General features: G+C 40.9%; 1 protein-coding gene across 1 annotated transcript; it reads right to left on the bottom strand.

Moving 5' to 3' along the window:
* Positions 1–543: 543 nt before the first annotated feature.
* On the bottom strand, positions 544–16,214 carry zc3h7bb (zinc finger CCCH-type containing 7Bb). The gene is made up of 21 exons (XM_022219971.2): positions 15,961–16,214; positions 15,036–15,097; positions 14,873–14,909; positions 14,400–14,597; positions 13,501–13,659; positions 13,132–13,272; positions 13,002–13,044; positions 12,671–12,912; positions 12,261–12,549; positions 10,920–10,978; positions 10,630–10,729; positions 10,188–10,349; positions 9,156–9,361; positions 8,949–9,049; positions 8,578–8,759; positions 7,563–7,642; positions 6,322–6,587; positions 5,940–6,045; positions 2,425–2,533; positions 1,854–1,987; positions 544–1,508 (listed from the first exon to the last, which is right to left on the bottom strand). The coding sequence occupies exons 2-21, from the start codon at positions 15,092–15,094 to the stop codon at positions 1,473–1,475; spliced, it is 2,709 nt and encodes a 902-aa protein (XP_022075663.2). The 5' UTR covers positions 15,095–15,097; positions 15,961–16,214; the 3' UTR covers positions 544–1,472.
* Positions 16,215–17,296: the final 1,082 nt, after the last annotated feature.

Here is a 17,296-nt window from a genome sequence, read left to right on the forward strand (position 1 = left end):
TCATTTTTTTAATCAATTTTTCTGTTAAACATTTTCTAACAATTTTCCTGTGTTTAAATTATTGTTCATCTTGACATCTTTTTGTTTTAAATTACTACTAATCTCCTAACTTTTTTCCATAACAACATAAGTATTCTGCACCGTCAGTCATTTCACTATGCTTCAGTCCAAGTGAGGTCATTAGTTTGGTTTTATATGGGGATCTGAAATTGGATCTGATCTATTGCTGAGAGCAGCGCTTGCCAGGACTCTGTAAGTGTGCTGCAGTCCTCCAACACCAACAGCTAGACACCAACAAGGTTTAATGTATTTTATGGGGAGCATCGCCTTGATTGCTCTGATCCAATAGCCATGTTGAATTTAGCCACAGGTAGCTAAAGCCTAACTTTTGCACTGATGTGTTGATTCACCTCTGGCAGCAATTTTAAGATAAATGTGTGAGTGTGTGCATGTCTGTGCTCGTCCTATACAGGGACGGCTGGTGTGATTACATAACCGGTTAAGCAAGGGGCCTCTTTTCTGTCTGGGGAAGGCGGGGGGGGGTACTGTCATATTACACAAATTTGTTGAGCATGTAAGTCTACTCACACATATTCCACCACAGCAATGTTTTAATTTCTACCAAATTCCTCATTTTAAAGGCCCATGCAGGCGTTACATTCATAGTGTTCTACCAATATGGCAGACAATATAACAGGGAAGTTTAGCTCCCCTTGAAAAAAAAAATGCTCTAAATCCATCTCCATAAAGTTGCTCTGACCCTCTTACAGAATTCCCATGATGGAAAGAGAATAGGATTTGGTCGTTACAGAGCTCAGCAAGGTGTGTCCACCAAGAAGCTGTTTTTCCAATGCTTCAGGCTTCACAACAATAATTAGCACTGATAACTTTGCCTTTTTCACACTCTAAAGTTGAAATTCCAACTTTATTGTAAGAGTGCTGAGCTTTAGTTGGGTTTGAACAAGCAAAATGTAAGAGCTGCGACCAGCGCGCCCATCCAAGTACTGTTTCAGTGCTAGGATTTTTGAGAAGAAAAAGAAAATAGGTACCTGGTGGACACAGATGCTCAGTCATAACACTGGGGTGCACCAGTAGATTATTTTAGTAAGAGCAGAATTAATTGTCTATGGAAATTCTGTGGTACAATCTGCTGAAGGGGAGCCTAAGAGTGCCTTATGTAACTGCAGCATGGTATTAAACAAAATGCTAAAGCCGAAGTCCTGTATTTTACTCACAAAGCTTTATTTTTGTGTTAAATCGTGCCTGTGATTTGTGTGTTGTGTGTAAGTCTGTGTGTATACATATATGAAGGTGGGGTCAACCATTTTTTGTGTCCATTTGCTTTCTCACAGATCCTAGAGGAGGTCAGACTGGCAAGACGACAGACTATTCGGTTGTAGCTGGTGTGGCAGGCCTAGCTCTCTGTCTGCAGCTCAGTGGCGATCAGCAGCCTCTAGTCAACACAGCAACATTTAGAGGTCATCTCCATCTGACATTCGCCGGCCTCCCTGAAATGATACATATTAAAACAGTTCATCTCTCACATAACCATTAATCATGTCAACCTCAATAAACAGAGATGCAGTCAGTTACTATACACTAAAGTGCAAAGGTCTCCAAACCTTTTATATGAAAGGTGTGGTGAGCAAACTTTTTTCTTTTTCTGATAAGCTATCACCCAGTCAAACAGTTACCTGAGTTGCCATAAGTTGATTTATTTTATTGGAAAAATCATATATAACTCATCCGTTTTTACTTGAGGTACAAGTAAAGAAAAACTGATGGAAGATGTTGACATTCAGGCCACTGACAGAGGGGTCTGACCTCTGATGTTTGTGTTATTTACTACTCACCATGCCTTCTGTGTAATCTGCTGTTATGGTGACCTGCTTGTCCTCTGGGGGAGGGGTCACAGCGGAGTTATCTGTGCGTCTACTCTGATTGGTGAGCTGCAGCCACAATTCGTACATCTGTTGCATGTCTCTCACTGAGGACGAGTGAGGTAAGAAAGAAGAAGGGACGACAACCTCATTAACATCAGAGACAGTTATGTAAAATGACGATCAGTTTAAGTTGAGTGAAATTACTGGAATTATAGTCCTTTATCGTGACTACACATAGCACATCTTCACAAATGTCCTCCTTTTTTGAAACTGACATAAAATCATATGAAAAAATTAATACACCCTTCACACATTTAAATAGTGCCTAAAGGTAAAGATGGTAAAACTGCCTAACAGTCCTGCAAATGAATTTACTTACAATGGGTATTAGATATGACAAACTCAAATATGTTCCTCTAATCTGAACAGTAATGTAATGATTCAATTGGAATCTAGTTGTATGAAATAATAATAGGCTTGTATACTTCAGAGCTCTAAATGCTCTGATCTCATGTGGCCCTAGATCAAACCAGGAGCTTACAGCTGTTGTTCTTCATGTATGTCCAGACATCCCTCTCCTCAAGACTGTGCGCGAAGGAGCAGTTCCCAATATAGTGGCACTTCTTCTGCTTCATCACATGCACACACATCTGGGTGAGACAGAGGGAAAAGTAAAGAGTCGCAGAGTGAAGCTGATTCTTTTGATGTTTTTTTCTTTTGGACCTCTGTAAAAACTAGCCAGTACGCACATTTTTATTTTTAAAATCTAACATGTTAATTGCAGTTGTGTAAGCTCAATTTATTTTCAACACACAACTCATCTCAGAGCACTTCACTGGCCTTAAGACTGTAAGCTCAAGACCTTAAAGTATTAAATATAGAGCGATCCTCTCTGAACAGTGATTGTGACCATGGGGAGAAAAAATCCCTTTCAACAGGATGAAACCTCTGCAAAACCAGACTGAAGGAGGGCAGCAATCTTCCTCAACCGGTTGGGTTTGTGGTCGAGCAGAGAGACAATCAAGTTAATTATACACCACACTATGTTGAAGAACTACTTTTACAACCGCTAGTTGTTTAGAACACCTCCAAATTAATGTGAAAAAGCAATAGAATGTGAAACTCCAACAATTAGGAGCTGCCTTGCAGCCCCACCTGTCCCCTAGGGCCAAAGCAGTCAGCTGTACAAGCATGTGAGCGAGGTGGAGGGGCAGAAACAGAGGAAACTGAAAACACTGCCATATGACATGCATCCAGTTCTGCCTTAAGCACCATTCAAAGCATGTTGCAACACATTCACAGGAAAAAAAAAAACTTAAAATGTTTGAATAATGATCAGATATTAGCTTCTACTCTTGCACACTCACTACAAATTAGATTTTTCACTCGAGCCAACCTCCAGAGTTCATCCTCACCAGGGAATATGTCTGTTTAGTAATGATATACGATGACAGCGTCAATGGGATGACGGGATTGTGTGGTGCACAGCTGAAGATATTTCCTAACCTGCTTTGTTGCCTCCCTGCTGTTAAATTCCTTTTGACAGGATCTACCTGAACTTTAGAAAATGTATCCCTATGTCGGAGGCCCTCCTTGTTTTTCTTTCCTTTTCTGTATTTTTGTATGATGTACCACTCTGAGCTGTTACTACATGTGTTAAATAAAGATTTGAATTACAAAAAAGATATTTCGTAACTGCACAAACCAGAATGAATCAACTTCAACATACTCAGGGTATCTTCTCGTTATCTGGCTAAACTAAACCTCACCCCTGCAGTCAGGTGAAGGGGTCATAGGAAGCTGGTTGTAAACATGGTGAGTTAATCAGGGTTTCTGAACCTTGATATGAGCACGTTCACATGATAGAGGCAGAGTTAGCACCAGATGACCAATTGCAAAGATGGACAACTACACACGTGGACAAAATTGTTGGTACCCCTCAGTTAAAGAAGGAAAAACCCACAATTCTCACTGAAATCACTTGAAACTCACAAAAGTAACAATAAATAAAAATTTATTGAAAATTAAATAATCAAAAACAGCCATTACTTTTGAATTGTTGATTAACATAATTATTTAAAAAAACAAACTAATGAAACAGGCCTGGACAAAAATGATGGTACCTCTATAAAAGATTGAAAACTATTTGACCAGAGTGACATGATTAACTCAGGTGTGTCATTTAATTGACATCACAGGTGTTTCCAAACTCATAATCAGTCAGTCTGCCTATTTAAAGGGAGACAAGTAGTCACCCTGCTGTTTGGTGAAAAGGTGTGTACCACACTGAACATGGACAACAGAAAGCGAAGGAGAGAATTGTCCCAGGACATCCGAAAAAAAATTATAGACAAACATCTTAAAGGTAAAGGCTATAAGACCATCTCTAAACAGCTTGAAGTTCCTGTGACAACAGTGGCTCATATTATTCAGAAGTTCAAGACCCACGGGACAGTAGCCAACCTCCCTGGACGTGGCCGCAAGAGGAAAATTGATGACAAATTGAAGAGACGGATCGCTCGAATTGTATCCAAAGAGCCCAGAGCAACCTCCAAAGAAATTAAAGGTGAACTCCAAGGCCAAGGTACATCAGTGTCAGATCGCACCATTCGTCGTTGTTTGAGCCAAAGTGGACTTCATGGGAGACAACCAAGGAGGACACCACTGCTGAAAAAAACTCATAAAAAAGCCAGACTGGAATTTGCAAAAATGCATGTTGACAAGCCACAAAGCTTCTGGGAGAATGTCCTTTGGACAGATGAGACCAAACTGGAGCTTTTTGGTAAGGCACATCAACTCTATGTTCATAGACTCAAAAACCAAGCATACGAAGAAAAGAACACTGTCCCTACGGTGAAACATGGAGGAGGCTCAGTAATGTTTTGGGGCTGCTTTGCTGCATCTGGCACAGGGTGTCTTGAAAGTGTGCAAGGTACGATGAAATCTGAAGACTATCAAGGCATTCTGGAGAGAAATGTGCTGCCTAGTGTCAGAAAGCTTGGTCTCAGTCGCAGGTCATGGGTCTTCCAACAGGACAACGATCCAAAACACACAGCCAAAAACACCCAAGAATGGCTGAGAGAAAAGCGTTGGACTATTCTAAAGTGGCCTTCTATGAGCCCAGATCTGAATCCCATTGAACATATGTGGAAGGAGCTGAAACATGCCATTTGGAGAAGACACCCATCAAACCTGAGACAACTGGAGCTGTTTGCTCATGAGGAGTGGGCCAAAATACCTGTTGACAGCTGCAGAACGCTCATTGACAAATACAGAAATCGTTTAATTGCAGTGATTGCCTCAAAAGGTTGTGCAACAAAATATTAAGTTATGGGTACCATCATTTTTGTCCAGCCCTATTTCATTAGTTTGTTTTTTTAAATAATTATGTTAATCAACAATTCAAAAGTGATGGCTGATTTTGATTATTTAATTTTCAATAAATTTTTATTTATTGTTACTTTTGTGAGTTTCAAGTGATTTCAGTGAGAATTGTGGGTTTTTCCTTCTTTAACTGAGGGGTACCAACAATTTTGTCCACGTGTGTATACTGGCATCAAGCACAAACTATATTAGTGAAAAAGTAAGATTTTTAACACATAATACAAATTAAAAATCTAGCTGCAGCAGCCAAAGCAGTAGGGGAAAATTGGTTGAAGGCTGTGTAAACATTTACATTTCAACAGGCTTATCAATATCACTACCAAATTATGAGGACACAAGTAGATCAGACTGTAATTACAACTGTATACTCTGTTAAATGAATGTGTTGCTTAGACGTATTCTTCAGCTGCTAACCTGGCAATGTTAAACAGTCATGGTATCAAGTAAAGTCAAACATGATTCAAATTAACAGTCTATAAGGCTTTAGTGTTTTAATCTGCTTCTGTTGTAGGATTATATTGCTCTACCAAGACCTAAAGAACAATGACATGGCTTACAAAACACTTGGTGCTCTGAAAAACTTATTTTTTTCCCTTTTCTTTGATATGGTGTTGTGATGTTGTATATTTTAGGCTTAAAGAGAGACAGAGTAATAAACATGGAGGAACTCACGTCATATTGCTGTGGATAGGTGCGAGAGAAAGGAAGAGGCCGAACAACAACCCACTTCTTCTTTTCAAATGATTTCACCAGCAAGACCCGGCGTTCCTTTGTCCAGCTAAAGCTCAGAGCAAAATTGAGTTGAATTAAATTAAACAAAAGCATCAAACCACAGCCTAACACCAACAACAGACAGAAGTCACAATTGGCCCACAGTTTTGAACACACACACCACCAATAAAAGTATATGACAACACAAGACTGTGCTCAAAAACGTGACTCACAGTCAGTGTGAGCGGTGAGTATTTAAGATAGGATGTGTAAAGTCACATCACTTGACTCATGACAAAACACAGGCTGTATTGAGTGTGTGTTTGTGTCAGCCGGGCCTCACCTGTGCCGCGCCTTCGCTGTGCAGTACTTGAGGTTTTTATCAGGCTCGTTGACCTGACCTTCTCTCCAGCACTGACCACACACAAACTTCATTTTCAGGTTCAGGGGCCGCCCCCTACCCGCCCCAGCTCCTAACCCTCCCACCCCAACCCCTCCCACTGGACTCACACCACCCCCACCCATGCCGTCTCCACCAACTCCACCTCCCCCCATTCCCCCTAGCCCTCCGACAGACACGCTGCTGTTTGGATGGGATAAATGGACAGGCTGAAAGAGACAGAGAAGCAAGAAATGTAATGATTAAAATGACACTAAAGCCGGGGACTAAATTAATACACTATTCTTCACATGGACATTTTGTAAAAACTCTGCACAATATCAACTTCTTTGGCATATACAAGAATCTGTGCAATATCAGTATTTCTACTGATGGAGGAATCTGCAAGATATCAACAGTACTTAGATATATTTTTGCTTTGTTCCCCTCAACAATGACGTTTGCTGCTGTAACACTGTAAATTTCCCCACTATGGGACGAATAAACACTAATCTTTTTTGCCAGGATGCTATAAAAACACATTTACACCTAAAACGTTGAGTATTTTTAACAAATTACAACATTTTTGATGAAGATGGATAGAAACACATGGCATGAATGGGAAAAAGAAAGAAACATGACAGTGATAATAGTATAGATGAAGGCCAGTATACTGCAGCTTAGAATGGCAACAAAAAAGGAAATGCTGGATCTAAAAAACAAATGTGGCTTTCTGTACTAGATCCAGCTTTTATTCTGAATTGAATTGAATGAATGAAAAAGAAAACAATGGAAAACTAGATTTGTGATCTCAAACTAAAGCAACACAGAAATTACTCATACATTTAAACAAGTCATAGTATGCTCCAAATCTACAATTCCTCTAAAAATCCAATCAATAGTGAATTATACAGAGAACACAAAGCTGGACAGCTAGCTTAGCATACAACAAATACCTACAAGTCTTAAGTTTAATCCTCAATGGCTTTTACATACATTTTATCAAACACTATGCTATGTTTGGAGGTGGGAGATCAAATCTTTGTGACTGCCCTGGTAAGTCTTAGTGGTCTGGTGGGGCAGGATTTTGAACGAATAGCATGAACCTCTTTGTTCATTTTGCTTTACGGGGGAGGCTCTTTGATAGCAGGCCAAAGATAATAGATAAAGATAAGCAACTGTCTCTGCACCCTCTCTGGCCTCACCTTCTGCTGCTTCTGTGCATTCTGCTCCAGCCTTTGCCAGTGTCTCTTGGACTCCTGCACCATTTCTTCATGGGTGATACCTGAGGGAAATATCAGACACAACTCAGTGACAAACCTTTTAGATGGTTACCATTACACCATCTTCTTGACACTGGGTTAATAGCTGGCAGTTGGTGGGGACTTTCTATCATGTTTACAGCAGTACCTCTTCCATAGATAAGTACAGCATACATTATGCAACACCTATTCTTAATCATATAGAGCAACACTGTTTAGTGTGTTCTGTTCCATTACAGATAAGAGCTAAATGTTTTTAATCCATGCTGACGAATGTAATAATACTTCAAGAGTCCAAAAGGCGACTGAAGCATACTGATTCCTTTACATTCTTTAACTGTAAAACCAGAAACAGTAAAATGTTTTTGCTAAACTGAAAAGCAGAGGTGTTAGAAGTACTCAGATCTTGCACCTAAGTAAAAGTGTCAATACCACGATGTAGCAATGAAGTACAAATAAAAGTCATGAAATTAAAATAAGTAAAAGTACGATCTAAAAAGTATACCGCAAAGTACCAGATGTTTAGTTATTTCTGTACACTGGTATATTTCAGAAGGATCTATATTATTGTATTATAATCACTGATGCATTAATGTGTTCATCACTTTAATGCTGAATCTGGTAAAGGTCATTTTGCATATTCATACAGTTTATGTGTTGTGAATTTCTCAGTGGGAATCAATAAAGTTTTTATCCTAATCTCTGATATTACATTCATAATTTATTTATTTGTTGTTCAAAATCTGCAAGGTAATTAGTTACTAAAGTTATCAAATAACTATAGCAGAGTATAAAGCACAATATTTCCCTCTAAGATGTAGTTGAGTATAAATAAAAAGTAACATAATATGGAGATATTTAAGCACAGTACAAGCAATTTCAAATTGCACTTAAGTACAGTACTTGAGTAAATGTACGTAGTTACTTAGAAATATGCTGGCATTTGTGCTCTACCCACCAGTGTCCTGCTGAAGAACCCAGCATTTGAGCTCAATGACAGAGTGAGCAAAGGAGCAGCTATCCTCTCGCTGGCAGCCGTAGCGAACCTCATGGCGGCAAACATCAAACTGGCAGAGGGGGTGCAGCGGTCGGACCTTACTGTAGCGCACGTTGGCTGACCTCACCACGTGCACCAGGCACCTGCAGGTAAAAGTTAGGGTGAAACGTGCAATAATACACTTTTCTCATTTCTGTACAGGAGCAGTAACATGGGCTTTTACAGCCCATTGTCAAAATGAAATTTTATTTTGTCCATTTCTCACATGGCTATCACAATATTAAAAATGTAATAAAAAAAAAAAAAAAGCACAGAACTTCCACTACACTCACTTGTTATCGTCGAATGGGTGTCGAGCTGTGAGGTTTGAGCAGACTGCTAAGTTTTCTTTGCTGCGTTTGCTGATGATGCGAGGCTTACTGTCAAAACATTCCTATAGAAAAAGGAAGACAAGTCAAGGTCTGGTTCCTGTTTCCAAAAGTGAAGGCCTAACAAGCAGAGAACAAGACAGATGAAAGTGTGTCAGACTGTGGTCTCACCTCACAGAGGAACATGAACATGCCCATGTGGAGCTGCAGTAGTCTGGTGACGCTGAGCGCCCGTCGTTCGGTGCTGCCCAGCGGATCAAACAGCAGCTCTCGGCTCAGCGCTCCCTTCCTCTCCTGTGTCCACACATCAATCTCCTCCTGGCAGTATGCAAATGTACAGTTCTCCCCATACTGGCACTCCTGACGTTCCTGCACCTCTGTGGGATCCAGAAAAAGAATGTTCACAAAATTTAAGCACAATATTCAGGGTTCTCACCAGGATTATTTTTCAGCGTAACGTTCCGCACGCGCAATAGACGGGAACGGGTCAATCAACGACAGGAAAGTACGGCTGAGGTGGGGAGACATAAATTAACCTGGACAGGCACCCAGTCGATAAAAACAAACGCACATGGTGTTATCTGTCAAAATAACAGTGTAGCGGCCCTAATCACAGTGTTAACCCTTCCTGTTCGGCCCCTGACCATGGTCAGGAAGCCCGGGGTTAACCCCCTTCACTTCATCAGCAGCCGTAGAGGCAAAGACACAGGACCCCAGCCGTATCGAAGAAAACCGCAGCCTTTATTGTCTATCAATAGTGGTTAAACCGCATAGTACCGCCAACCCAGCAACTACACACCTTCTCACCTCCTCTACCGAACCGACTGCATTCTCTCTCGCTTGCGCTGCATTCAGGGTCGCTTGGACATCTCCCTCTCTCACACACACGCACGCTGCTCTCTCTCCCTTTCTCATGACGGAGCCACACACTCTGATAACAACAGCGTAATCTTTGAAATGCGCTGGCGAGAACCCTGATCTGTCAAAATAACAGCATAGCGGCCCTAATCACAGCGTAATCTTTTAAACTGACAGCGTAACGTGCCATTAGACTGTGTAACGGGCCGTTAGGACAGCATAACGGTTACGATGAAATGCGCTGGCGAGAACCCTGAATATTGGCCAGACTGCTCCAGCATCTGGCAGTTAAAATTTCCAAACTCGAAATTTCCACTTAAAACATACATTAAAATGTAATCACACCTTTACAAAGAACAAACGCCCCCAAGAAGTTGTTCCGTGCAGGTCTGGGCCGGATCCTTTTCCAGGTAGGGTCATCTGTGTTTTTGAGACGACACAGCAGTACATCTCTCTTGCAGCGGTGTGCTGCCTCTGGCTGATACTTGTAGTCCATCACTCGCGGACCTGTGAGCAGGACACGAAGATGGAAAGTTTAAGAGAACAACAACTGCAATTTTTATTACTTTTGTAAGATTACATCTGTCAAAAATGTTGCACTTCCTACATGTCTGCAACTGAGATTGACAAATGCAAACTTGACATATGGATATTTTACATATGACACACAGAGTCGATAAGCTGAGGGAGTCAGCATCCCACCTTAAATATTTACAAAAAATTGGACAAACAGTAGCTTGTCAAGGGTTAGTGAAGACAGAGTGGTTCATATGTTACTTTATCCTACCTATTCGGCTGTAACAGGCATGACAGGCCTGCCGAAACTCATGTGTGGCTGCCAGAGGATTCCTGGAGAACAGAGAGAGGTTGGTTCCTGCTGGGCCATTCTGAGGAAGAAGAGAATAGGGGAGGCAATTTAGAAACAGAAATAAAGGCTACTTAGCTGCACAGTTACCAATTGTTCTAAATTATTTTAACCAAACTGATAACAGTATAATCACAAAACAGTTTTTCCTGCAACAGATGAGTCAAAGAAAGTCACTATTGTAATACTCTTAGAGTGTGTGTGTTACTCACTGCATGTGCAGCACTGTGGTTGCGCATTCCAGGGATGAAGCTGTGACACACTCGTCCCCCTGAAGACCACAGACACAAGGACACTGATGTCAGACACCATATTGTAATGTTGCTGACTCACACTGTCTGCTGCTGACGCACATCTCAGGTTAAAGAAAACTCCCCTAGAACTGTGCTCTGGCAGCTAAACAAGCTAACACATTGTACTGGGTAAAAATTACTTAAAGTGGCAACTAAGGATAATGATCTTTGTATTATACTTATCATAACATTGCATATAGGCTTCAGAACATGGGAGACATGTTCATCAAAACACTTCAATTACTACGACAATCTCTGACTAAATGAATGACGAGTCATAGTGTGACATACAGTTAAAGGTAGGGCTGCATAATTACAGTCAAAATTATCTCAGCTACATTGATAAATAGTGAGATCACAAGTTTTTGGGATGAGCATTCATTTGTAGGAACAATGTGTTTTTATTACACTTTTAAATAGAGTACAGCTTTCACTTCCACTTCTGTTACATTCCTACTCATGTACAAATAATGAGAATATTACTTATTCATACTGTAAATCTTCCAGAAGCTAAATATACATGACATTGTATAAAGTACCCAAAATTAAATCCACAAGGCAACTTTTTTCACTTTTAGTTGGTGTGAGATGGTGACGCACCGTTATGGATATCTGACTTGAATAGATTGATAGCAGCAACTTCTAGGAAAGTTTTTCACCAACTGTGCGGCGGCATGACGGCTCCCAAAAGCAAAGTCAAAACATCGGAATCGCTCCCCGGTGACTGGGTCTTAGTTTAGAAGCACTTGACATGATAAGCATCATTTTCAAGATATAGCTCAGAATTAGTGGATATGATAAATATATAAGATGATGCAGAAATCTCTGAGGAGGAGGAGTTGAGTTGTTGATTTTAAAAGGTGAATAATATAGTCGAAAGTGTCTATTTAAATGTGGGAAGAAAAAATCATGATCAAGATTAACTACTCTAGCTGTATGTTGATAGTTATCTGTAGTTTACCTCAGTACTCGCAAGTACCCGATCCAGTGCAGGACTCTGCTGTGAAGGTGGAGACATGCGGCAGACGTGTATTTGCGACAGTTTAAAATAAAAATATGAAGGAGCAGCGGCTAGGATTTAGGAATGGCCCGCCACTCTTAAATGAATGTAGACGAAACACTGCACCAGTATGCTTGGTACAATATCCTAACAAGATGTTGCAAGATTTCTAGTGCCAGGCAAGGTAAATAAAGACAATTTAGCAACACAATAAAAGATTTTAAAACACGTGAAGATAAAAACTTTCAGGCTCTGCTCACCAGGGAGAGTGTACTCAGACAATGAGTCAAGCCCGCCTGCGGCGACTCCTGCCTTCCCTTCTCCATCTGTGGCCCCTGTGGAGAAGCCTCCCAGTGCGTCCTGCGCCTGGGTGGAGCTCTGATCCCGCAGCGGTGAGTAAGGCTCCAGAGAGGGCATTTCACTGATGGAGGAGCTGAAGAAGGCTTGGGGAAGCTGGGGTGATGGGGCTGGAAGGCTAGGTGAGTAAGGAGGCCGGAGACCAACTGCTGTGTTGGGAAGGTTGGTAGGGATAGCACCCTGAACTGGATTCTGGTGGAGGAGAGAGAATTTTATTAGACCAGGCTTTGTTGATGAAATAAAAACACATAAAAAAATATTCGACACTCAGTGAGGTGGTGACACTGGTTGATTTTCTGTGCTCTTCACCCACCTCACTGACTTTTTTGGGGATGCATTCCAACAGGCTGTCCAGCTCGTCTTTAATGACACTGCTGCTGCATTCATCCATGTGCTCGGACACTGGGACAGAGTACGGCATGGGAGGCAGGACCTGGCTGCTGGGGCTCTCCGACAAGTCAGTGCACGAGGTTACCACAGTGGTTGCCGGGTCATCGCTTACTGGGATGGGTGTGGCCAAAGGAGCAGGGATGCACTGTGCGCTGGAGAGGTCAGCTAAGAGGGAGTAATAGGGAGATAATTGCGGGAAACAAATAGAAATCTCAGTAGAAGCAGACATGTGCAAGGTTTGCTGGTTGCCATACCTGGTCCAATGTCTCCCAGAGATTCCAGCCCATTGGCCGACATCTAAAGAAAAGAAAAGCAGAAATCATTAACCTCTAAGTCAGCCACTAAATTACATTGCAAGCTCTATTACATGACAGCAGCATCTACCTCTCCAGTGGGTGGGGAGGTCTCCCCATGACTCTCCCCTTCTGTGGCTGAGGACTCAGTTTGCGGGCTGACATAGGCTTTCCGACCCTTCAGGCCCAGTTTGTTGGCTAGATCCTGGGCAAGGTCACTCACCTGTCTGTCCTGGAAGATAAATCAGAAAAACGAGAGCACAACTTTCATTCATTTTCATGTGAATGATAATGAGAAACTAAGTTTAGTCCACAAAATCATCATAAGTAAGAACACTTAAATATTTGATCGTCTTCAGAGATTTCTGCATCATCTTAGATGCTTATCACATCCACTCATTTTCAACTACATCTTCAAAATGATGTCAAAAATAATCTGCCTCAGTTGTTAACAACATACGTGTGGTGCTGTGAGGAGACACTTGGTTCCACATTCGTAAGCTTCTCTGAGGCGTCCCAGCTCCCTCAAACAGAGTGCTTTTCGGAACAGAGCCCTGCGACTGCCTTCTGATACGCACAGTGCACTGTCACAGTCCTGAACACCGCGGTCATAGTCCCTCTGGAATAGAAAAAACACAGAAGTATTTAAGTAAGTACTTCACTAAGAGAAAAAAAGGCATTGAAATTTAAATGTCAGTTCACATGGAATAAAGAAATACAGAAATAATTAAGTATCATAAGAGTTCAATCAAACCTCTGAAAAAGATAACTTTATCATAAAAACATCACTATTATGGAACAGAAATTAGGGCTACTGAGCGTGCACCTTGGCTGGTTCAACTGTAAATATAGTAAAACTCAAATACTTGTGAAAGCTGAGTTGTTTAAAGAAGAGAGACATAGAAACCTTACTAGGCAGATAGAGTATTGCATGAATGCCAATGACAAACTGCAACATTAAACAGCAGATTACCCACAAATCGTATGTCAAGGACACAAAATATTTCAACTTCGCGAGTACACATGCTGTCTGAAATCAACATTCTAACACCATCAAAGTCTACAATTCTCATCAACAACTCTACAATTTTTTATCTAGCTACTTAAACATATTGTACTGTACTGAAGAACTGTAATGAAGAAAACGGGATGAAGAGGTAAAATCAATCCATCCTTTCTTTAATTTTCATGTCCTACAGTCCAAGAACTTTTTTTGTTCCGTTGTTTAAATCGTCCTCCCACACAAGTCAATTTCCCATTTTCTATTTTTTTAAAATAATTATTATTATTGTGTAGTTTTTTCCATTTGCAACAGTACACATCTGTAGTTAACACATCCACTCTTCCCCCTTCCCTCACCGTCTGGTAGTAGGCAGCAGCCCTGTTTACGTAGAGGCTCTCGAGCAGCTCATGGGGAATGACGAGTGCCTCTGCCTGGGCGTATCGAGCAACGCTGATCCCCTCTCCATACTGCTGGGCTGCTTGACGCCAGTCTTCATCTCGAAAACAAGAATTACCCTCGTCCAGCAAGTTACACACCAACTGTGTCAGAAATGCCTGAAAGGAATGTGTAAACAAAGTAGGTTTAAAAAAAAAAAAGTAAACTATTGCATAAGGATGGCAAACTTGTTAGGACACAAAGAAAACCAATATAAAAAGAATACCCAGCAAGAAAAAGATCAAAGAGAAGATCTAATGAACATGAAGCTCCTCATGTACATCGCCATTCAGCTAATAACAAAACAAAATGTGAGTAGGGTCATGTAAATAGGAGCACATGGTTATTAATAAAAAAAGAAGTGAAAAAATGGATAAAAAGATTCAATGCAAACCTCATAACTCTCTGGCTCTGGGAAAGGCAGTGATGACCTGTGGACAGAAAATAAAAAGGATGTCTGCTTCTTCCTCCTCACACAAGTAGTGAGCATTTTAGATTTTATCTCGTTTGGCAGTTGTAAAGGATGCATTAAACGTCGATAACATTAGTGCTCTTACTGGATAAAGCTCATTGCCTTCTGAATCTCCTCCCTTCGTTTCTGTCGGTCAGGATCCATAGCCTGAGGATGAAGACAATATTGACATACAGCAGCTTAAAACTCTGCTTCTTGCACAAAAGCATTAACAGCTTTGACTGCTACGGTCAAATATCCACAATTAGCATGAGAATGCTGGCGGATAAGCTTGGATTTTGCAATTATTAACTCATTTGCAAACGGTGCTAACTACTCAGGTCTGAGACAAACCAAGGCCTGTAATAAAACAAGCTCTGCAATCATCGGTCTTGCGTAAACAAATAGCGGGGGAAAGGAATGCTGAGGCTGGTGACTAATTGGTGTTAACAACGTTAACATTTTAGGCTAAACGGAGGGTCACACTGCACGCCGAGAAATAACGTTATTTGACTCACAAATTAGGGAAATGCTTGCAAAAGGGGCGTCTGAGTATCTCATACAAATTTAAACCACAGCCAAAACTATGTTAGGTAATGTTAGCTAACGTTAGCGTGTAATAACCACGCGTACATATTGTCAACTCATGCTGTAAAGTCTACCAAGAAAAATGCATTTAATATAGACATCTTCCATCAGGTGAGATGCTAATGTCGTAATGTAGGGACAGCTGCTGGAGTTTAACCGGTAGTTAGGATTAGCGTGCCAATGCTACGTGCTAATTCGAGCTAAATGCTAACCACTGTTAGCTTTACTCAAGAAAAGGAAAGCAGGGTTCGCTTTTAAAAAATATTTTAATTCTCTTCGATGCCTCTCGCATTGCATGGGCTCATGTAGCCAGTCGAGCTGACATGTATGACCATAGTGCATAAGTAACCAGGATTTTACTAGCTACCAGGGAAGTTAGCTGACATAATGTACTAGTGGAGACCAAGCTAATAGCCGAACACTGACTTAGCACGGCAACTCACCGAGAGTTAAGTTGCTGGGCTTTTCAGATCAGAGCGAGCTCCACAGAGCGTTGTTGGTAGCGGTAGGAAGATGCAGCCAGCCAAATATCAGTCAGTGTCCAGGCGCATATTTGTGAGTTTAGTGTCCCTGTCATTGGTGAGTGGACGGAACACGAGTTTCTCTGCTACTGCTACGACTGCTGCTGATACTACTGACTGGCTAACGTTGCTACCTGCTAGCTGTTATGGCTAATGCAATATTGCAACAAGTTTCCAGGACAAGTATGGGCACAAGAGGGCAGCACAAACTGTAGCACTGTTTGGTTATGCGGTCTCCCCCTAACAGCTTTGGCTGTGATCTCCAAAACACCTGTTACTTTAGTGAGAATTATGTGAAGACTGAAAACTAACTGCAGCACACTTATCATTCCATTACAGTGACTTATGATCTATTCCGTTTTTGATGTATTGAATAATGGTGGATTTCTGTGTTTCACTTGAGAATGTGCATCAATTAAAATTTGCCAAGATTAAGCCACGAGGAAGTCGAGGATAACTTACAGTGCCTTTTTGTCCATACTTAAAACATGTAAAACCTTGTTAGAAATTGTAGGTAAATTGGTGATTCTGTCTGAAACCGAGTGCCAACTTTATGTAGCCATTATTATGTTTGTGATAATGAGAAAGTGAGATTCACCTGCTTTTTTGAAAGTAGACCACATTAGACCAGCCCAGATCTCAAACAATTACAGTATGATCTTCCATTTTCACAAATAGAATAAAGATTTTACAAATCAGAAACTGTGTTTTAAACACTTTTTATCCTCTGTCGGATAAAGGCAAAGACCAGCTTTACTGATCCCTCACTGAGGAATCTCTTACATTATCGCATCTAAAAAATGAAGCATATTAAGGACCAAGGGGAAAAAATACAACAATGCTAAATTGAAATAATATAGACTCTATAGACAGTATGCCTTTTGTATGTGCATACGCCACCATTTAAAAGTTTGGGGTCCTTATAATTGAAAGAAAATCGTTTTGTTTCAGTGAAGATAGCATTAAATGACACATAAATCCAGTCTAGACATTGTTAATGTGGTAAATGACTATTCTAGTTGGAAATTCTTAATAGAATATCGACATAGAGGTACAGAGGCCCATTTTCCAGCAACCATCACTCATGCTACATTGTGTTAGCTAAAGGTGTTGAAAGGCTAATTGATGATTAGAAAAGTCTTGAGCAATTATGTTGGCACATGAATAAAAGTTTGAGTTTTCATGGAAAACATGAAATTGTTTGGGTTACCCCAAACCTTTCAATAGTAGTGTATATGAGATGATGGATAAGTGTACA

Source organism: Acanthochromis polyacanthus, chromosome 19 (genome assembly GCF_021347895.1).
Source record: "Acanthochromis polyacanthus isolate Apoly-LR-REF ecotype Palm Island chromosome 19, KAUST_Apoly_ChrSc, whole genome shotgun sequence".
Lineage (NCBI taxonomy): Eukaryota > Metazoa > Chordata > Actinopteri > Pomacentridae > Acanthochromis > Acanthochromis polyacanthus.

What these genes read in the sequence shown, in the direction of transcription:
- zc3h7bb (XM_022219971.2), bottom strand. Translation starts at nt 15,094, where the DNA reads ATGGATCCTGACCGACAGAAACGAAGGGAGGAGATTCAGAAGGCAATG. An exon ending in ATGCACAGAAGCAGCAGAAG is followed by an intron (nt 6,588 to 7,562) that starts GTGAGGCCAGAG and finishes TGTCTCTTTCAG; the next exon opens with CCTGTCCATTTATCCCATCC. An exon ending in CCTATCCACAGCAATATGAC is followed by an intron (nt 2,534 to 5,939) that starts GTGAGTTCCTCC and finishes TGTCTCACCCAG; the next exon opens with ATGTGTGTGCATGTGATGAA.